The sequence below is a fragment of the Procambarus clarkii genome, chromosome 8 (genome assembly GCF_040958095.1).
Source record: "Procambarus clarkii isolate CNS0578487 chromosome 8, FALCON_Pclarkii_2.0, whole genome shotgun sequence".
Taxonomy (NCBI): domain Eukaryota; kingdom Metazoa; phylum Arthropoda; class Malacostraca; order Decapoda; family Cambaridae; genus Procambarus; species Procambarus clarkii.
Window position 1 is genome coordinate 12,527,684 of NC_091157.1, and position 23,185 is coordinate 12,550,868.

Consider the following 23,185-nt stretch of genomic DNA (forward strand, 5'->3'; position numbering starts at 1 on the left):
ACCACGGGGCCAAGAGAACTACTCTCCCCTGGTACATCTCCAAGCAAGTCAGAACCTGGAACAACAGCTGAACCGGGAAAAAGACTTACAGGAACCCCCCCATCTCGACCAGTCCTGCCGAAAGGCATCGACCCCTACAGCTTTGCAGTCAGGGAAGGGCACCACATACAGCGGAAGACGTCGCGACCACACCGACGTGAAGAGGGCCACCTGGGGCGCCCGAACGTCTGGCAGAGCCAACGGAAGGAGTTGGTGTCGACCGTCCATTCCGTGGACATGGGAACGAAACGAGACAGGCCTTCTGCAAAGACGTTGGACACTCCCCAAACGTGAACTGCCAGGAGAGCCAAACCCAGAGAACTCGGCAGACGAGTCACCCAAAGCGACCAGCACCAAAGAGCCAAGGACCCCATCGAACCTCCTCGGTTCAGAAAATGAACCACCGGGAAGCGTTCCGAATAGAGCCGGATCGTCGATCTGCGGGCGACCCGAGCCCTCCGAAGAGCAAACCACACAGCTGCGATCTCCCGCACCGTACTGTGGACCCGACGGAAGGACGGACCCCACCGGCCCTAGCCAGCCTGGTGAGCACTGGTCACAAATCCCCAGCCGAGAGATGACACGTCCGTGAACACATTGAGCGAGGGCTCAGGTAGGCACCAAGGCACTGACCCCCCCCCCCCCCCAAAAAAAACGAAAAGGAAGCCGGCGACGCAGCAGCTAATGCAAGACCCCCCAGGGGCCAAACCCAGCGATCGTGTGAAAGGGAAAGGGACGTACCCGAAGGAACCAGAACAGCCGATGAAGCCAAACCCGACCTGGCGGGTAGACCATCATCGCAAAGTTCAGGCTCCTGCACAGACCCTCGAGCAACCGACGGGTGATCCTGGAGCCCCCCAGAAACAGGCGCATGCGGGATCACAGCTGTAGGAGAGACTCCGGAGGAAGAGACAAGGAAGCGGACTGAGGGTCGCACATAAGACCCAGCCAGGTCCGAACCTGGGAGGAAACCAGATGGGACTTCCTCCAGCTCACCAAGAACCCGAACCCGGCAAGCTGGGAAAGAACCAAATCCCTGGTTAGCAGAGAAGAGGACTGGCTAGGAGCCCAAACCAGTCAGTCATCGAGGTAGGCCAACACCTGAATACCTAAAAGACGAAGACGGGCCAAAACGACCTAGGTAAGGCGTGTGAACACGCAAGGTGCCAGACTCAACCTGAACGGCAGACAACGAAAGTGGTAACCTTGATACCCCACAATAAAACCGAGCCAGTCCCTGAAACCCGGATGAATCGAGACATGCTAATAAGTGTCCCGAAGGTCCAGGGACACCATCCAAGAGCCCGGCGCCAACAGGAGCCGAACCTGGGGCAGCGTAGTCATCCGAAAGGAGGGGAAATGAACCCAGGGGATCAGACGGGTCAAGTCCAGAATGAACCTCAGGTCCTCACAGTCCCATTTTGGTACTGGGAACAGACGGGAAACCCTCCACACCCACTCCAAGATGACTCAATAGAGCGCAGGGGAAGAGGCCTGCCCCGTCAGCCCCGAACCCCCTGAAGGAGGAGGGGGGCATCCAACACAACCGCAGGCCGAAGGAAACGACCTGAAGCACCCACAAATTGTGGGACCAGGCATGAGCGAACAGCACAAGCCTCCCCCCATCGCCCTGTCAATGGGGCGAATTGCTAAAGGGCCGGCACCCCTTACAAGACCCAGAACCCCGCACAGAGCGAACACCACGCCGACCAGACAAAGGTGGGTCTGAAGGCGGGGGCCAGACCCAAAACTGACACCAGTGGCCTACCTCAACGAGAGGAACCCTGAGCCCTGGCACAACACCTCAAGGAAGCCCCTTTCCCCCCGGGACCCAGGAGAACTAACAAGTCAGACATAGGACGACAACTAGCCAAAGCAGCCTGCAAATACTGCGCCACAGCAGAATCCGCAAAAAAACAGAGGACAAAAAGGAGATGACATCCTAAGAGCCAGGGCCCAGGCAGATTCCAGAGAGGAGGCAAGCACTGCCTGCAGACACGCGAGCCAGTAAGCATAAAACAGCGAAACCGCATCCCACAGGATAGGCCCAAAGAGCTTCAACAAGGCAGCCGATGAGCGAGCTGCTGAGCCCAAGGCACCGGACCCAGGAACGGCCCCAAGTGTCCCCACATCCTCCTCAAGCCAATCCGAAGACAGCTCCAGGAGGGAAAAGAAACACAAGGCTGAAGCCAATAGGCCACAGACGCACAAGTCCCCAGCAATCTGTGCAGCCGAAAGGGAGGGAACCTGCACATGGAGCTGCACGATACCAACATCCCGGGGAAGGGCAGGGGCAAACAAGCAGTACTTACAGGGCACATAGGGACGATAACCCTAGGCGCATGCAGCCCGAGTACTGTAGAATAACTCCTAGCTCGCACACCCCTGGAGGACAGTAACCACATGCAAAGCACAGTGCTGAAAATCACTGGAGCCAGAGCACATGACCTTAGCTTCTAGCATCAGCCTTAGAACTGAAGGGTGGATGGCTGGTGTGGGGGTCTGGGGCTCCCCCTTCCCCTCCTGGGAAGGGGGGGAGCTGCGCAGACAGCGGCGCGGTGACGTGTGACGTCATGCTCATTTGCTCGTTTCTTTTTGGGGAGTTCTATCCACTTCTTCAGCTTTTTGTAGCAATTTTCACCAGAATAGGGGTTTGTTTTGGGACGCTTACCTTTCTGGGGTGCCTGACCCAGTGGCAGGTCATAGAATGGCAGACATAGAATGTGTCCAATCACACGGGGTTTCTATAGGCCATTGCTCCCCATGCCTCCCTGAGGGAGCCAGGTTCTGGCTCGTGGTCCCCGATAGGCCTCACAACTCCATACACATGACTGATGCCAAAGTCTGGCATTAGTATATCAGCCTGGATAGCTCCAGGGAGCCGAAGGGGCTCCCCCCAGAAAGTGCACAAGCAGGAAGAAGCAGCACACAAGCAGGAAGCAGCAGCAGCACACAAGCAGGAAGCAGCAGCAGTACACAAGCAGGAAGCAGCAGCAGCACACAAGCAGGAAGCAGCAGCAGCACACAAGCAGGAAGCAGCAGCAGCACACAAGCAGGAAGCAGCAGTAGCACACAAGTAGGAAGAAGCAGCACACAAACAGGAAGAAGCAGCACACAAACAGGAAGAAGCAGCAGCACAAGCAGGTAGAAGCAGCAGCACAAGCAGGAAGCAGCAGCACACAAGCAGGAAGAAGCAGCACACAAGCAGGAAGAAGCAGCACACAAGCAGGAAGAAGCAGCACACAAGCAGGAAGCAGCAGCAGCACACAAGCAGGAAGCAGCAGCAGCACACTAGCAGGAAGCAGCAGCAGCACACTAGCAGGAAGCAGCAGCAGCACACAAGCAGGAAGCAGCAGCAGCACACAAGCAGGAAGAAGCAGCAGCACAAGCAGGAAGCAGCAGCACACAAGCAGGAAGAAGCAGCACACAAGCAGGAAGAAGCAGCACACAAGCAGGAAGCAGCAGCAGCACACAAGCAGGAAGCAGCAGCAGCACACAAGCAGGAAGCAGCAGCAGCACACAAGTAGGAAGCAGCAGCAGCAGCACACAAGCAGGAAGCAGCAGCAGCACACAAGCAGGAAGCAGCAGCAGCACACAAGCAGGAAGAAGCAGCAGCACACAAGCAGGAAGAAGCAGCACACAAGCAGGAAGAAGCAGCACACAAGCAGGAAGAAGCAGCACACAAGCAGGAGGAAGCAGCACACAAGCAGGAAGAAGTAGCACACAAGCAGGAAGAAGCAGCACACAAGCAGGAAGAAGCAGCACACAAGCAGGAAGAAGCAGCACACAAGCAGGAAGAAGCAGCACACAAGCAGGAAGAAGCAGCACACAAGCAGGAAGAAGCAGCACACAAGCAGGAAGAAGCAGCACACAAGCAGGAAGAAGCAGCACACAAGCAGGAAGAAGCAGCACACAAGCAGGAAGAAGCAACACACAAGCAGGAAGAAGCAGCACACAAGCAGGAAGAAGCAGCACACAAGCAGGAAGAAGCAGCACACAAGCAGGAAGAAGCAGCACACAAGCAGGAAGAAGCAGCACACAAGCAGGAGGAAGCAGCACACGAGGAGGAGGAAGCAGCACACAAGCAGGAAGAAGCAGCACACAAGCAGGAGGAAGCAGCACACAAGGAGGAGGAAGCAGCACACAAGCAGGAAGAAGCAGCACACAAGCAGGAAGAAGCAGCACACAAGGAGGAGGAAGCAGCACACAAGCAGGAAGCAGCAGCACACAAGCAGGAGGAAGCAGCACACAAGGAGGAGGAAGCAGCACACAAGCAGGAAGAAGCAGCACACAAGCAGGAGGAAGCAGCACACAAGCAGGAGGAAGCAGCACACAAGCAGGAAGAAGCAGCACACAAGCAGGAGGAAGCAGCACACAAGGAGGAGGAAGCAGCACACAAGCAGGAAGACCAGAAGCAGGGAGGGCACTAATTCACGAGAACAAGGAATGGTAGAGATACTAGATAAAATTCTATCGCAAATAAATGGATTGTATTACTGTACCTTTAACTTTTTGTAACTTAGTGTGGAGGATGGTCTATGCCTCTTAATGTACGAGCAAATCTCATCCAAACGCTCCTCTTGGTGTTTGGAAAGAAATATTGCTTGAACAATCAATTGCTTCATGGAATATGGATGAGTTTGGGGATTCTGCAGAATTTTTGTTTCATTATATAATAGCAAATGAATATTGCCTGACACTTACTATTCTACGTATTGGGCTCATCTCTACCATTGACAAAAGCTGCCAGGCATTGGTTGTGCCTTTGTAGGAACGGCTTCCTACACTAGTTGGGCAGGGTGGGTGAAAATGGATATAGGAAAGTGAGCTTCAAAGTAATGTACTCACACATTGATGGGATTACCAACAAAGCAAGTGAACTGGCAGAAAGGGCAGGAAGAAAATCCAGATGTAATAGAACTCACAGAAACAAAATTGTCAGGAGTCATAACAAATGCTGTTTCTAAAAGACTACTATATGAGGAGGTGGAGGAGTGGCCCTGCTGATAAGGAAGGACTGGAGTTTTGATGAGATGGAAATTCCAGGTTGTGACAGATTCAGAGATTACATAACAGGAACTTTGACAGTGGGTGAACCTAAGATAATAGTGGCAGTCATTTACAACCCTCCACTAAATGACAGAAGACCCAGATGGAAGTTTAACAAAAACAACATGGCAACCAATAAAATAAAATGAGAGAGAGAGAGCAGCTTCAGTTGCTTGCAGGAATGGATCCAGACTATTAATCATGGGTGATTTCAACCATGGAAAGATAGACTGGGAGAATGGAGACCCACATGGGGGCAAAGATACCTGGAGAGCTAAACTCTTGGAGGTGGCAACAAGGAACTTTATGAGCCAACAGGTCAAGGGGACCCACAAGAATGAGAGGGAATGACGAACCAGCTAGACTCGAACTGATATTCACTTTGAATCAGTCAGAAATAAGGGAAGTCAAATTTGAAGCTCCCATAGGAATGAGTGACCACAGTGTTTTGATATTTGAGTATCTGGTAGAGGTTGGGAAAACCTATTCAAGGATAGGATTGGAAAGGAAAAGACTTAATTACCAAAGAGGAAAATATGACAAGATGAGGAACTTCCTAATGGGAATACCATGGGAAACAGAACTCTGAAAAAAGACTGTACAGGATGTGATGGATTATGTCACCCAAAAGTACCAGGAAGCTGCAGACAGGTTTATCCTGGCCCAAAATGCGAAAAATGAAAAGCAATAGAAGAATCCATGATTCAATCAGGAATGTATGGTAGCGATGCAACTGAGTAAAAGAACATTGAGAAAATACAGGAATAACAGAACACTAGAGAGCAGGGAGAGATATCAAAGGGCCAGAAATGAGTACCTCAAAGTGAGGAGAGAAGCAGAGACAGAGTATGAAAATGACATCATGAGTAAAGCTAAGACCCAACCAAAACTGCTCCACAGCCACATCAGGAGGAAAACAGCAGTGAAGGAACAAGTGATGAAACTGAGAAAAAGGGAGAACAGATACACAGAGAATGGCAAGGTGGTGTGTGAATAACTCAACAAGAGATTCCAGGACGTCTTCACAATAGAACAAGGAGAAGTCCCTGCACTAAATGAGGAGGCAAACCATGCAACCCTGGAGGAATTTGACCTCACCAGTGATTATATATCTATCTACAGTATCTGTCTCTCTCACTATCTATCTACCTGTGTGTATATGTATGTGTGTATATATATATGTATATGTATGTATATATGTATGTATATATGTATGTATATATGTATATATGTATGTATATATGTATGTACATATGTATGTACATATGTATGTATATATGTATGTATATGTGTATATATGTATGTATATATGTATGTGTGTATATATGTGTGTATATGTGTGTATATATGTGTGTATATATGTGTGTATATATGTGTGTATATATGTGTGTATATATGTGTGTATATATGTGTGTATGTATATATGTGTGTATGTATATATGTGTGTATGTATATGTGTGTATGTATATATGTGTATGTATATATGTGTGTATGTATATATGTGTGTATGTATATATGTGTGTATGTATATATGTGTGTATGTATATATGTGTGTATGTATATATGTGTGTATGTATATATGTGTGTATGTATATATGTGTGTATGTATATATGCTTTGAGAGCTACGCTCGTGGTGTCCCGTCTTCCCAGCACTCTTTGTCATATAACGCTTTGAAACTACTGACAGTCTTGGCCTCCACCACCTTCTCACTTAACTTGTTCCAACCGTCTAGCACTCTATTTGCGAAGGTGAATTTTCTTATATTTCTTCGGCATCTGTGTTTAGCTAGTTTAAATCTATGACCTCTTGTTCTTGAAGTGCCAGGTCTCAGGAAATCTTCCCTGTCAATTTTATCAATTCCTGTTACTATTTTGTATGTAGTGATCATATCACCTCTTTTTCTTCTGTCTTCTAGTTTTGGCATGTTTAATGCTTCTAACCTCTCCTCGTAGCTCTTACCCTTCAGTTCTGGGAGCCACTTAGTAGCATGTCTTTGCACCTTTTCCAGTTTGTTGATGTGCTTCTTAAGATATGGGCACCACACAACAGCTGCATATTCTAACTTTGGCCTAACAAAAGTCATGAACAATTTCTTTAGTATATCGCCATCCATGTATTTAAATGCAATTCTGAAGTTAGAAAGCATAGCATAGGCTCCTTGCACAATATTCTTTATGTGGTCCTCAGGGGATTGTTTTCTATCTAGAACCACCCCTAGATCTCTTTCTTTATCAGAATTCTTTAAAGATTTCTCACATAATATATAGGTTGTGTGGGGTCTATGTTCTCCTATTCCACATTCCATAACATGACATTTATTAACATTAAATTCCATTTGCCAAGTGGTGCTCCATCTACTTATTTTGTCCAGGTCTTCTTGAAGGGCATGACAATCATCTAAGTTTCTTATCCTTCCTATTATCTTAGCATCATCAGCAAACATGTTCATATAATTCTGTATACCAACTGGTAGATCATTTATGTAGACGATAAACATCACTGGTGCAAGAACTGAACCCTGTGATACTCCACTTGTGACATTTCTCCAGTCCGATACATTGCCTCTGATCACAGCCCTCATTTTTCTATCAGTCCTTATTATAAAGTAATCCTTATTATAAAGTAATTTTTTAGTTAAGGCCTTAAGAATGATTTATGATTTTAGTTATGATATTAGAATGTGTATAATGTTATGTTAGTATGATTGTGTATGTCTGAAAATACTCAGAGAGGAAGTAGTAGTTACTTCCATCTCTAGTGTTTTAGTACAGTAATAAGAATTATATCAGACATTGGTAACTAGTAGGAGGAGGGTCTCTCTGTGTAGCCACAGTGCCTGGAGCCTCAGTAGCAAACAGTGGGGCCTGGTGAAAACATACAGTATTAGTTAAGTCTTTTGTAATTTTTCTGCTGCTAGGCCGTAGTGTGTTTAATCAGCCTAAAGTCTAAATAAAGTATATATTCACAGGCTTTTTGTCTAACAAAAAAAAAATTACAACTTGCTTACATGAAAGAATATGGTAAGTTCACACTCTAAACAATCATTATGATCCCACAAAATCCTATTCTTTTGCTTTCCAGATGTTATAGGGAACATAAAAGTTTTGACAGACCTTGGCACTGGCACCATGATGACTGTGGTGCTGGTCAGGAAAATGGAGTGAGGTAAGGTTGTTGTCCTCTGCTGTGGAGCCCTGAAAGCCATTGTGACAAGACTGTTCACGTGACTCCTCAGTCTCTTTCTGGTTTATTAGCGATGTTTCTGTAAGTGAAAAAACCAGCATCAAGTATAATGAAATGGCAATTTCTGGGTAAGCCCTGGTGGCTCCCTGAAGCTACCATCGCGATGTAAGTGCCATCAGTTGTAGCGTTCTCTGGCCGACTGGGGACCCAGCACTAGAACCTGGTCCCCTCAGAGAAACAGGGAGTTGTGGCATTTATGTATCAAGTTATTCATTTATGCCACCACTAAGGAAGGCACCCAGAAAGTCATCGAGATAAAAAAAAAAAAAAGCCGACTGCCTCCAAGACCTGCAGACTCGAAAACGGCCATAGAACTCGGTAAACTATGTAAACAAACACACACACTAAACTATGTCCAGATGTTTCACTACATATTATCTTAGAATGATGTCTAGGCAAGTATGGAGCTGTTAATTGAGCAGCCCGTTCTCGCAAGCATTCCCAACATCAAGAAACTGTCATACTAAAGTGTCCTACCCTAAGCTACCAGAGGGTCCTCAGACAGAAAACAGGACATTACGTCAATTTCGCGAGCCGCTACCATTTTCTAGTACGACAGTTCTTGGCCTTATGTATACAGTATTTCAAAATGAGACGTGCTATTAGAAGGGTGGGTTGAACTGAGGGTGCAGGTGGTTGTTGAGCAAACCATAAATTATATTCATGATTAACAACACAAGAAAAATGCAGCATCACGAACAAGTACACTGCATTAACAAAACATACACTTGTGTAACAAGGTGTTATCAGGTGGTGTCAGGGGGAGGCAGGTCGTGTCAGGGGAGGCAGGTGTTGTCAGGTGGTGTCATGGGAGGCGGGTGGTGTCAGGTGAGGCAGGTGGTGTCAGGGGAGGCAGGTAGTGATACCTGGTTGATACCTGGTTGATGGGGTTCTGGGAGTTCTTCTACTCCCCAATCCCGGCCCGAGGCCAGGCTCGCCTTGTGAGAGTTTGGTCCACCAGGCTGTTGCTTGGAGCGGCCCGCAGGGCCACGTACCCACCACAGCCCGGCTGATCCGGAACTTCTCTTAGAAAACCGTCCAGTTTTCTCCATTCTTCTTAGAAAACCGTCCTGTTGCTGTTATTACACTATACACACATGCTATATGTAAGTATCTATCTTGTTAACAAGACTGCAGTGTAAGGGTTAACAAGATTGGAGCAATGTAAGGGTTAACAAGACTGGAGCAGTGTAAGGGAGTTAACAAGACTGGAGCAGTGTAAAGCTTAACAAGATTAGAGCAGTCAATTATAATAGTAACAATTATAGTAACAAGATTTGTCCACATCGGCTTTGGACCTCTCTAAAAAAAATAGGAAACACACCTATTGCACCTCTGGTTTTCAATGGGTTTTTTTGCACATCCTGTCATGTCTCCTGGTCTCATGTGGTGTTATTTCTGTGTGCAGATTTGGAACCAGTCACTCAAAAATTTTCCAGGGGTAAATTATTATGTATCTCTTTTGCCTGCACTCTAAAGAACACAGATTTAAACATTTAATAAGTCCCAGTAATTTAGATGTTTTTATAGAGTGGGTTCTAGGACATAGTTCTAACCTTGCTGATTCAGGTGAGGTCTACTGGCTGTGATAGCAGTAGAAGTACCAACATTTGTGGGGTCAGGGGATGACGGTTCGGTCAGGTCCACACACTCCGGTGATGGTGATCTCTCCTCCTCTGGTGACTTGGGGATTGCTTCCCTACCACTGCCAGAGCCTTGTGGACAGACAGGCACTAAGCTGCTGTTCAAAGAAATGATAACTTTAATCAGCCTACTGCATTCGTCTTGCACAATGAAATCACGTTAACACGATATTATCAATAAGGCAATCAGTAGGAGCCACGAGGATTCAAATCCGTTCACGTGGTACTCCCTAGACCACTACACCTATTCATGGTCAAAAGCAATGCAACCTTAAGATTCCTTAAATCTGCTAGGAGTCCTGAGGTTTCCAACTGAAGCCCAATTATGGATTTCACACACTGCCCCCATACTTGAGGGCTTCCAAATAAGCAGGATCGAATCAATCTCATGGCTCCTACCAATTTTCTCACTGCACACTCACTTTATAAGATTTACTATGTCTTGCTACATCACATATTCTTGGTAACCTACTGCTCAATCAGCACAGTATCCAAGAGCAATCCTAATTCAATGCCGAATCAATGTCATCAACGCTGATTAAACGCTCGATTAATGCTGATAATGTAGATTCCATGTCAAACCAATGCCACTCTTGGATATTGTGGCCACTAGGTGCACAGTACGGTATGGTATGAGATGTTCAAGCAAAACCTGACAGGCTGAGTTGCCCCACTATCTTGAGGTTATCTTGAGATGATTTTGGGGCTTAGCGTCCCCGCAGCCCGGTCCTCGACCAGGCCTCCTTTTTGTTACAAACCACCCCCCTCCCCAGGTTGCAGCCTGTAGCAGCTGTCTAACTCCCAGGTACCTATTTACTGCTAGGTAACAGGAGCATCAGGGTGAAAGATACTTTTTGCCCATTTGTCTCCGCCTCCACCGGGGATCGAACCCGGAACCTCAGGACCACGAATCCGAAGCGCTGTCCTCTCAGCTGTCAGGTGCCCTTCTACCTGACATCTAGTCAGGCGCCCACTATCATGCAGAGGACATAGCAGGAATCACACACTATCATGCAGAGGAGATAGCAGGAATTGCACAATATCATTCAGAGGAGACAGCAGGAATCACACATTATCATGACAGCAGGAATCGTACACTATCATGCAGAGGAGGCAGCAGAAATCACACACTATCATGCAGAGGAGACAGCAGGAATCATATATTATCATGCAGAGGAGACAGCAGGAATCATATATTATCATGCAGAGGAGACAGCAGGAATCATATACTATCATGCAGAGAAAACAGGAGAAATCACACACTATCATGCAGAGGAGACAGCAGGAATCTCTCACTATCATAAAGAGGAGACAGCAGGAATCTCTTACTATCATAAAGAGGAGACAGCAGGAATCTCTTACTATCATGCAGAGGAGACAGCAGGAATCACATACAATCATGTAAAGGAGACAGCAGGAATCTCTCTTATCATGCAGAGGAGACAGCAGGAATCTCTTACTATCATGCAGAGGAGACAGCAGGAATCACATGCTATCATGTAAAGGAGACAGCAGGAATCTCTCTTATCATGCAGAGGAGACAGCAGGAATCTCTTACTATCATGCAGAGGAGACAGCAGGAATCACATACTATCATGTAAAAGAAACAGCAGGAATCACACACTATCATGCAAAGGAGACAGCAGGAATCTCTCTTATCATGCAGAGGAGACAGCAGGAATCTCTCTTATCATGCAGAGGAGACAGCAGGAATCTCTCACTATCATAAAGAGGAGACAGCAGGAATCTCTTACTGTCATGCAGAGGAGACAGCAGGAATCATTCCAGCATATTGTGCATCTTCATAAAGGAGATTTTGGTTGCAGGATGTAGGCTCAAGATAATTTCCTTGGACTCAAGGCTGAGGAACAACTCAAGACAAGCCAAATCATATGATGAAAGCCACACTAAACTACTTCAGGAAAAATATCTGGAGGGTTGTTTGTCCTCTAGTCAAACAGTCCCAGATAGGACAGGTCAGGCATATTTCCTTTCACCTGAATTCTCTATTCACCTGGGAGATAGGTAACTGTTGAGTTGCATCCTGGGAAGGGTCAGTAGTTGGCCTGGGGGTAGGGGGGCAGATCTCGGTATGCCTAAATGCAGGCTTCCTGTCCTGGACAAAGGGAATTATTATAGCCCAGTAATGCAGCTATAGCAGAAAGCTATAATCTGTGGCACACACAAAAACTTGCATATCATTTTCAAGAATTATTTATATGAATACCCCAAATTTAAGGGGGCACAGTGATGAAAGATTTTTCCAAATACAAAATAGTTAAAAATTCTAAGCCCCAGCTGGCCCCAAGGGCCAGGCAAATGCCGAGCAGCAAGAACCTCTACGGGAATGGTTCCCGAACGCCCCAGGGAAGATAACCCTGTTATGCAAGGGCAATACTCACAGGGCGCTTAGGGAAGTCAGCCACTAAGGTCATGCAGCCCAGGCACTGATGAGGTACTCCTGGCCACCGCACAACACAACACACGGCAGTGAATGCCACACAAGGCAAACACCGCCTAGGAGACTGAGGCCAGAGAAGCGTCTATCCCAGTTGACATTAGCTTACGAACTGAAGGTTGGCAGCCGGCACGGTAGGTCCGGGGCTTCCCCCTCCCCCTCTCGGGGCAGGGAGGGCTGCATGGACGATCGGCGCGGCAGTAAAGTGTGATGTTTGCTTGTTTGCTTGTTTCCTTGTGATTGTAGGGAGTTTCTACCTCTCTGTTTTTTTGTTTTAGTTTTTTACCATGTGGGGTTTGTTTTGTTATGCCTACCTTTCTGGGTGCCTAACCCCGGTCGATGGCAGATAAGGAAAACCCCATCCACAAAGGGGTTTTCCAGGGCCATTGCTCCCTGAAATCTCTCTGAAGGGGCCAGGTTCTGGCGCTGGTCCCTGGTAGGTCTGAACTCCTTAGCTAATGTCCCGATCTAATATAACATACATTAGCCCGATAAGCTCCAGGGAGCCGTAGGGGCTCTCCACAGAAAAGGTGAAACCTGTTGTAGAAGGAAGTGAAAAATCTTCAAAATAGCCCTTACAAACACAAAATTTACCAACCTCGTATTGGATGGAGTCGTAGAGCCAGCAGCAGCTGGCAGCATGTACTCTTGCCCATAGAGCGTAAATGCTTGCCTTACTAACTCCTTCTCCCAAACAGGATATATTTTCCATTTACTGGCACTCTTGATGAAGTACGGACGACTTAATAAGGTGGCTCTGATACAGTTCTGAGAAAGATCACAAAATTATTTTGGCAGACCAAACAAAACCTAGCATAAGTTGGCAGACCTAGCATAATCGTATTTTTTATGTGATGAAAATAACAAATCTATGAAATACTTAAGAGATATTCTTCAAAATGAATTGCATTCCTCCCTCTCTGTACAATAACAGTACTCTTATTGGCATACAGACAGGAAGGCCTAGGGAGAGGGAAAGAATTTTCCTGAATTTACCTGAAGGCCACCATTTCACTAGTGGCCTTGATGGGGACAAGAAGCCCTAAGGACCACCATCTAGATCCAGTGGCCTTAATGGGGAACAGGAAGCCCTAAGGACTACCATATATACCATAGACTACTATAGAACAACATGAAAGTGGAAGATCCAGACAATTTCTTTATGCAGGATATCCAAACCCCTGTAAATATAACAGATATCAACACGAGCGTACTAGACTTTGAAAGAGAAATTGAAAACATGCCCATGCACTCGGCCCCAGGTCCAGATTCATGGAATTCAATATTTATAAAGAAATGCAAGATGCCGGAAGCACAGGCACTCAGTATAGTGTGGAGGAAGAGCTTGGACACAGGGGAGATACCAGATGCACTTAAAGTAGCAGACATAGCCCCTCTACACAAGGGAGGGAGCAAAGCATTGGCAAAGAATTATAGACCAGTTGCACTAACATCGCACATAATAAAAGTATTTGAGAGTGTGATTGGGAGTCAGGTCACCAATTTCATGGAGACCAATGACCTTCACAACCCAGGCCAACATGGATTTCGAGCGGGAAGATCATGCCTCTCACAGCTACTTGATCACTACAACAAAGTCACCGAGGCATTAGAAGAAAAACAGAATGCTGATGTGATATACACGGACTTCGCAAAGGCTTTCGATAAATGTGACCATGGCGTGATAGCACACAAAATGAAGTCAATGGGAATAACCGGTAAAGTAGGACGCTGGATACTCAGTTTTCCGTCAAACAGGACTCAGCGAGTAACAGTCAACCATATAAAATCTAGTCCAAGCACAGTTAAAAGCTCTGTACCTCAGGGTATAGTCCTTGCACCGCTGCTTTTCCTTATTCTCATATCAGATATTGACAAAAATACAAGTCACAGCTTCGTATCATCCTTTGCAGATGACACAAAAATCAGTATGAAAATTACCTCGGCTGAAGACATTGAAAAACTTCAAGCTAATATTAATAAACTTTTCGACTGGGCATCAGAAAATAACATGATGTTTAACGGTGATAAATTCCAGGTACTCAGGTACGGTAAAAATGAGGACCTTAAACATAATACAGGGTACAAAACACAATCAAATGTGCCCATAGTAGGAAAACAGCATGTAAAGGATTTGGGAATAATGATGTCTGACGACCTAATGTTTAGGGAGCATAACCAAGCAAATATTGTGTCGGCCAGAAAAATGATCGGATGGATTACGAGAACCTTCATATCCAGGGATGCCATCACAATGGTTGTACTCTTCAAGTCACTTGTGTTGTCCCATCATGAGTACTGCTCAGTACTCACTTTCCCCTTCAGAGCAGGAGAGATTGCTGAAATAGAGGGAATACAGAGAACATATACGGCACGCATAGACGCGATAAAGCACCTAAATTATTGGGATCGCCTCAAAGCCCTCCAAATGTACTCACTAGAAAGAAGACGAGAGCGATATCAAATAATATACACCTGGAAGATACTGGAGGGCCAAGTACCAAATCTACACAGTAAAATAACAACGTACTGGAGTGAACGATATGGAAGAAAATGCAGAATAGAACCAGTGAAGAGCAGGGGTGCCATAGGCACAATCAGAGAACACTGTATAAACATCAGAGGTCCACGGTTGTTCAACACCCTCCCAGCAAGCATAAGAAATATTGCCGGAACAACCGTGGACATTTTCAAGAGGAAACTAGATTTATTCCTCCAAGGAGTGCCAGACCAACCGGGCTGTGATGGGTCTGTGGGCCTGCGGGCCGCTCTAAGTAACAGCAGAGTGAACCAAACTCTCACAAGTCAAGCCTGGCCTCGGGCTGGGCTTGGGGAGTAGAACTCCCAGAACCCCATCAACCAGGTATCAACCAGACCGAAAATCGAGGGACAAGGTGTGGGAGCAAGCATAACAGACAGGGACACTTGAGCCCAAACCCTAGGGCCCAGACTCAAAACAAACAAAACGGAAAACCCGGTGTAAAATCAACACTCAAACGTTCCCAGAGGAACAGAAAACGGGCAGAAAACACCAGAAAAGCAAAGAAATGACAACAGGAGAATAAAACCCAGGAAAAAGGTGAAAAAACTCACCCATGACGCTCGCTCGCACACCCAGGTGTATGTAAACAAACCACAACGCCGCCCTGGTGGCCACGCCGGGAAACCGGCAGAAGAAAATGGCCACCAGAACAGGGGGGCTGTGACCGACGCAAAAGATATGAAAACACGCCAGCAAAAGTAGGAAGCAAGTAGACTGGATGGGCGAAAAACTCCGCCCAGAAACAGAAAACCCCGGCAGGGTCAAACAGCCCCAGAACATCCCCCACAGCCCCGGGAACCAGCAACAGAGGCCCCAGGGCACCGCCATCCTCCAAGCCCTCCGCCCTTAAAGAAAAGGAAGAGCACAAAAGAAAGGCAGCAAGAAAGGATCGCTGGTAAGACCCAGAAGCTTTGGCAGGAGAAACAGGCTCGAAAACCTCTGTCCCCAACCCGAACAGGGCAGCCCCCTGAAACCACCCAAGTCTCGGCCCCAACTAAACCCCGCCCCGACCCCGAAACCCGCAGATGGTTAGGAGCCGGGAACAGGGAGGGAAAGGGGCGAACAGCACCTAACCAAAACGGGTCGGCCCAGGGCATCCGAGTGGGAAACCAACCTAGCTTGTTGCAGCAACCTAACCTAGCTTGCAACACAGATGCCGCCTGTACTCTGAACAGTAATAACATCAGGAGAGTACTGGAGAACAAGCAGAGAATATCTCTCTCTGGGTCAAGGTGTCAGTGACCCAACAGGCAGCATGACGGAGGTAAAAGTGGCGACTGTCACCCGTAGCCAAGGGCACAGCAACCAACGATCCCGTAGAAGATGGGTTGGAACCCGGAACACACATTCAATGGTCCACCGAGCCCCAATAGGGGTTTCCAGGGCCCATAGGGGTAACAACTACGGGAAGCCTGGGCAAGGTGTTGCTAACCAGTTAAGAAACCCAAAAATAACAAGGGGTAGAGGATAACACTGAAAACCCCTGCTACGTGTACAATCACGGGGGCCTAGCAGAGGGCCACGAAACACAACCAGTGGAACTATAGCCACACTGGGCAGACCCCCACCAAGCAAATGAAAATAAAAACAAAAGAAAAACCCCGCCAAAGTACATTGTCTCCAGAGGCAACAGGAACCGATCACCGCTTAGGTGGCAGGTCGTGCAACACCTTGACACCCTAACCAGCACAATACCAGTCCCTACCCAGGAACAAACAAGGGCCCCAAGCCCCAGCTGGCCCCAAGGGCGAGGCAAATGTTCTTGCGAGCAGCAAGAACCTCTACAGGAATGGTTCCCGAACACCCCAGGGAAGACAACCCTGTCACGCATTGGCAGTACTCACAGGGCGCTTAGGGAAGGAAGCCCCTAAGCGCATGCAGCCCTGGTACTGATGATGAACACCTGGCCACCGCACAACACAACGCACGGCAGTGAACGCCACACAAGGCAAACACTGCCTAGGAAACTGAGGCCAGAGAAGCGTCTATCCCGGTTGACATTAGGTTACGAACTGATCCTAGGCAGCTGGCGCAGTGAGGTCCGGGGCTTCCCCCTTCCCCCTCTCGGGGCAGGGAGGGCTGCACGGACGATCGGCGCGGCAGTAAAGTGTGATGCTTGCTTGTTTGCTTGTTTTCTTGAGATTGTAGGGAGTTTCTACCTTTGTTCAGTTTTTTGTTTTAGTTTTTTTACCATGTGGGGTTTGTTTTGTTATGCCTACCTTTCTGGGTGCCTAACCCCGGTCAATGGCAGATAAGGAAAACCCCAACCACAAAGGGGTTTTCCAGGGCCATTGCTCCCTGAAATCTCTCTGAAGGGGCCAGGTTCTGGCGCTGGTCCCTGGTAGGTCTGAACTCCTTAGCTAATGTCCCGGTCTAATATAACATACATTAGCCCGATAAGCTCCAGGGAGATGTAGGGGCTCCACACAGAAAACAATGAGTGTCACCTTGAGACAAGGGAACAGAGCAACCCTCAAACTCGCACAAAGGGAGAGGGGATGCAAGATCTCCTCCATCGGACCCGAGAGCCCTCGCAGGGTTTTCCAGGGCCCCTAGACTGGGTCTGTTAAGGGTTATCCCAGGCAGGGCACTGCTAACTGGCGCCCCAAACTACCAAGTAAACTGCTTAAAGCTAAACTCACGGGACGTGTCCACTTACAAGAGCGAAGCAGGGGGTGCCACCACACAAAACGACCCTAATATAAGGAGGGTGGGAGAACTCAAGGCAGACTTCCCCACCAGGCAAAAAGAAAAAAACACGTAAGTGGACAACATACCCAGAGGGAACAGAGCCGGCCGCTGTCATAGGTGAAAACTAGCTACGCAGTACCCTGCGCCCCACCAGTGTGATAACTACCATTTACCCCAAGGCAAACAAGGGAGGAAACCCCCCCCCCCCCCCACAAACACTCAGGGCAGCCCAATGCCAAACAGCAAAAGGCCACAGAAGTAGACCCAAGGGGACTTGTGGAAGAGAACCCCAAGCCCCAAGGGCGGTACTTACAGGGCACTCGGGGAAGGAGACCCTAAACACATGAGAGCACTGAAAAACAATGAACAGCACTGAGAGAAGACACTGAAGCTGGAGCCACACGACTATGCACAATCCCATCAGCCAAGGAACTGGGGCGGGGACTGCCAGCGTGAGGGTCTGGGGCTTCCCCTTACCCCTCCCGGGGAGGGGTGAGCTGCTCAGACATGCGGCGTGGCTCGAGTGATATCATGCTTGTTTGCTCATTTTTCTTTTGGGAAGTTCTGTCCACTCGTCTGACGATTTTCATTGTTAACCAGAATAGGGGTTTGTTTTGTGGCGCTTACCTTTCTGGGTACCTGTCCCAGTCGATGGCAGATATAGAATGCTCCAAATCACAAGTGCACTTCTATGGGCCAATGCTTCCCATGCCTCTGTGAGGGGGCCAGGTTTTGGCTCGTGGTCCCCGGTAGGCTCAAACTCCACCCACATCGACTGATGCAAAATAGTTAGGGTATCCATATCAGCCATGGATAGCCCTGGGGAGCCGTAGGGGCTCCCCAGGGCTATCCTGGGGAGCCTATCAGAGCACCTATCAGAGCACCTCCACCCAATACAAAAATATTCATTAATTTTCATGTTTTTCTTACATTTTGCAAACAATTGAATGCTTGTATGAATGCTTGTATTTCGAAAGAAGTTTTTCGTTTTGGTAGGGACGCGAGTCTTATTTTCCTCGGCTATCCCTAGGGCTATCCCTAGAAATAATCAGTGAAACATCCGAAGAGAACACAGGAGAACGCAGAAGTCGAGGAGAACGCAGAAGTCGAGGAAAATGCATTAGTCGGGTCTTTCATACTTCAGCGTCAGCAAAGTCGGGCATCATGTGTTGACAGATGCCAGACCAAATAGTCACCACACAACCTATCAGAGCACCTCCACCCAATATAAAAATAAATATTCATTAATTTTCATGTTTTTCTTACATTTTGCAAACAACTGAATGCTTGTATGAATGAATTTGTAATGCTTGTAAAACTTTGTTTAACTTTGATTTGTGTTTGACTAAATGAGTGTACTGTATGTGTGTACTCACCTATTTGTGCCAGCAGGATTGAGCATTGTGTGAAAACCTTACCTTATACAAGAGAAAAAACCTTACAAAATATGATGAACAAATAAATGTCAGTACTGTACCTGCATCTCTTTGTTATGGAGCTGGTAATATGGGTAGTGTTTCAAGATGTACGAGTATATGTAATCCAGCGAGCACTCTTTGTTTGGAACTGAAGAAATCGCCTGAACAGCCAGCTGGGTATTGGTATACGGAGGTCTTGTGCACTTCTGAAAATATGAAGGCAATGAGGCACACGAGACTTTAACCCCTTAACTGCGTTGCCTCCAAATATGACACCCCCACAGTGCGCAGGAAATAAATTCTCTGGAAAAAAATTCTTTTGATTTTTTAAAGTGTCAAAAACCCTTCCCTCAGTATGGGTACATAAAAAAAAAAATTGAAATTGTACTTACTTTGGCTGCTATGGGATCCGTAAGTTGGCGTGTGACGTCATCAATCCCCATTCGCCCGTGACGTATGCTCCCGGGGCGGGGCTCGCGAGTTGCCGCAAATATATTTTTGTTCATTTTTGCGCACAGTTTCAAATACATTTTATTTGTTTTTACGTGCTAATCCTATGTATAATGAACACGTACACTATATTATGGCAGTAAAACATCCGTACTGTCCGAAGACACTGTTACGTGCATGACACTTGTGTACACATATACTGCACATATTTACTATGTATCATGCTAATTTATGTATATATACAATCTATTTACACACTATACACTGTCACACACTATATACATTCACCATCAACACACTCAGAACACCTCGAGTGAGAGCAGCCACACCCAGCCAGTCTCCCTCACTCCAACATCTTACTCGCCAACATTGCTCCTTCCACTATTCTGTTATTGTTCTTATTACATTAATTACACATGTTATATATATATATACCAATCTACATGTTTTATTTACCAGAACTATGCAAGTAAGACAGTACTGTGTCCAAACAGTACAATTGCCACCATACACTGCATGAAAAATCACACAGCAGACAGCAGATGACGCTACGATTACTACGTAACCTCCCTCACCAAAATACCTCCTCTCAACATTCTCCTGTTGCTGACTATGGGCTCACCATAGCCCGTGCTACTTGGAACAAAAAATTCCAATCTCAAAGCGAATCTTAAACAACAACAACATCCTGTTGCTGTTATTACGCTATATACACAATGTATATACACATGTACATATGTGTTGCCCATAGCGAACCACTAAGCTAGTATGGTGAGCAAAACAAGAGTGGCTGCCATACACACACAGAGGCTACCTCAATTCTCTCCCTCCCTCTCTCACCAAAATTCCTCCTTCCACAATACTACGCACAACGCTAATTAAAACCACAAATTATAATCAGTTTATAATTATAAATTATATACTGCTATTATCACAATCCTGATCACTAATTCCTGTAAATGAATAATTGACCACACGTTTATTTTGAAAAGGAACCTAAGAAATCATTTGAAGATTCCTAGATGGACGAAATAATGCTGTGGTGCTGTGGATAGCACTGTGAACATCGTGAACAGCATTGAATCACTGATATTTGAACATTGTACCCAGTCATTATCACACTCAGGCTCTTCTATAACACTATCATGGCTAAATAATACAAGTTATATATATATTTTGACATTATTAGGAGATGCTGTGGTCACACGCTGAACAGCAGTGCTGTGCGCTCATGCTGCGAGCGCCAGCCTTGGTTGCTCACACACTACTGAGGCTCCCACACCCGGGAATGTGGACCAAGATTTTTTTTAAAGATGGCGTCTGTTTACAAGAGCCCTGAGGAAGCTGATGTGAACCCCATGTAGCCGCGGGAGTTTTGAATGGAATGTGAAAAATACAAATACCCGGAGGCACGTTGCGCAAACCAGACCTGCGCCTACAGGTGCGTTGCGCAGTTTAAGGGTTGAGGTAAAGAACCATGAGGAGGAGAAGAACAATTTACGAAATAAATTAAGGATACAAACAGGATTATAACTCAATTGCAAGATGCTAAACTTAATGTTGCAACACACAGTCCACATTTCAAACTACAGTCACAATGAACACAAAATTTTACTTTTCTGCCTCCTGAACGTATGGCACCAGGATAGCGGCAGCGCTTTTGTCCTGAAGAATGTAGCAAAGTGGGGTTCTTGTTGTTTGCTGTGGCGCTGTGAACAGCGCTGTGACTAGGTTGCTCATTTGACCCTAGCAAATTCTCTTCATGCTTTTTCTGGTTTACTGATGATGTTTCTGTAAGTAAAATAAATGACTATTATTAAAAGGGTAATACATTTTCTTTTATAAATGCATTATTAAAAGATAAGGTTCAATCACAAAAGGGCGATCGAGGGAGGTAGCTCCAATCTCGCGTGACTGCGTTTTCGTGACACAGTTTTACCTCAAGACTTAAATTCTGAATCCCCCTTCCTCTATGCCCTTCAACAGGACATAGAGTACACTATACTGTATATAATTGAAGTTGTACTGAACACTGATAGCCTTGTTGACCAAATCACACACTAGAAAGTGAAGGGACGATGACGTTTTGGTCTGTCCTGGATCATTCTGAAGTCAATTGTGATGAGGGAAGGAGTTAAAGGCAATAAATCAGCATGAGAGAGGTGAGGAGAAGAAATTCTTAGAGGAAGAAGAGCAAGGCAAAAGGTACAAAAGGTAAGGTGAAATAAAGGGTATAGTAATAGAAATAAGAACATAAGAACACAAGAACAAAGGTAACTGCAGAAGGCCTATTGGCCTATTCCTATTTGAAGTGTAAACCATTTTGAAGTCACATGCAAATCGATGTTCTATTTTTAAATAGCTGCACCAACCAAAGAGACCAAAGAGCCAAAGCTCAACCCCCAAAGCACAACTAGGTTATTATTATTAGAATCTTTATTGACAAAATTTAATTACAATTTTGCCTAATCTGAGGATTTCAATTAAGTCTAATAACACTTTTGCCCGGCGATAACTCAGCACTGAGTCCTCCGCAAAATAGGGGCAAGTCCGGCGAGGACTCGGCATTGAGTCTTAAGTGCAGCAACAGTAGCGTTTTTTTCGGGAAGGTCTTGCTGCGGTTTTGGACATTATATGCATATACTCTTGTAGGGAATTTCATTGCAATACATTGATACCAAAATTAAAGTCCTAGGACCAGATTTGAGGTAACAAAGTTGAAAACAGAATACCCATTTTATTGCTCTTTATTAGCGCTCACGGGGGTAACGCTCTGTCACTTTCCCTGCTTGTTGTGGATGGTACGCCGGGCTTTTGGACTTTATATTTGCATACTCCTGTAGGGAATTCTATTGCGAAGACAATGATACCAAAATGAAAGACTTAAGACGAGAATTGAGATGTCCAAAGTGAAGAGAGTGTACACATTTTATTGCTCTGGCTCGCTCCCGGGTAACACGCTCTCACTTTCTCGCCGGGCTTTTGGGCTTTATATGCATTTAGTCCTGTAGAGAATTTTATTGCAAACACATTGATACCAAATTGAAAAACCTAGGACGATAATTGAGATGACAAAGTTGAAAAGAATATTCACTTTTCATACTAAGAAGCGCCTTGGGGGTGGCGCAGCACTCTCTTTCTTGTAACCGCGGCCTGTTTTCATCATGTCGGCGGGTGGAGATCGCTGCTGTTTTTTATATTATGTGCATATAGGCCTGTTGGGAATTCTATTGCGAACACATTGATACCAAAATGAAAGACCTAGGACGAGAATTGAGTTGACAAAACTGAAAAGAGTGTAAACATTTTATCACTCTTGTGCGCTCCCAGGTAACTTTCTGTTAGTTGCGGATAGTATGCCGGGCTTTTGGAGTTTATATGCATTTAGTCCTGTAGAGAATTCTATTGCAAACATATTGATACCAAATTGAATATCTTAGGACGAGAATAGAGCTGACAAAGTTGAAAAGATTATACACTTTTCAGAATTTACTGCGCTCTCCCTCGAGCTCCATCGGAACGCCCAAGCCCACCTGGGGTAGTGGGGAGGTCCCGGGCCCGGTGCGCGAAAGTGTTAAAGTAAGGATAATGCTGATATTCACTGTCACACAGGACAGAGGGTCATACACAAGACAATAGGTCTAAACTAT

The 23,185-nt window shown here is 46.2% G+C and overlaps 1 protein-coding gene across 3 annotated transcripts in view; it reads right to left on the bottom strand.

Moving 5' to 3' along the window:
- The window catches only part of LOC123759765 (mucin-4), a 142,526-nt gene that overhangs the window by 97,006 nt on the left and 22,335 nt on the right, over window positions 1-23,185 (bottom strand). The window contains exons 5-10 of one of the 3 annotated variants that reach the window (XM_069317239.1): window positions 21,151-21,326; window positions 19,145-19,291; window positions 13,033-13,202; window positions 9,890-10,071; window positions 8,204-8,352; window positions 4,542-4,688 (exon numbers count right to left, since the gene is read on the bottom strand). In XM_069317239.1, coding sequence (XP_069173340.1) covers window positions 4,542-4,688; window positions 8,204-8,352; window positions 9,890-10,071; window positions 13,033-13,202; window positions 19,145-19,291; window positions 21,151-21,326 — 971 coding nt within the window. Of the gene's footprint in view, window positions 1-4,541; window positions 4,689-8,203; window positions 8,353-9,889; window positions 10,075-13,032; window positions 13,203-19,144; window positions 19,292-21,150; window positions 21,327-23,185 lie in introns of all 3 variants that reach the window. The other 2 variants (XM_045745020.2, XM_069317245.1) reach the window with 2 other exon arrangements.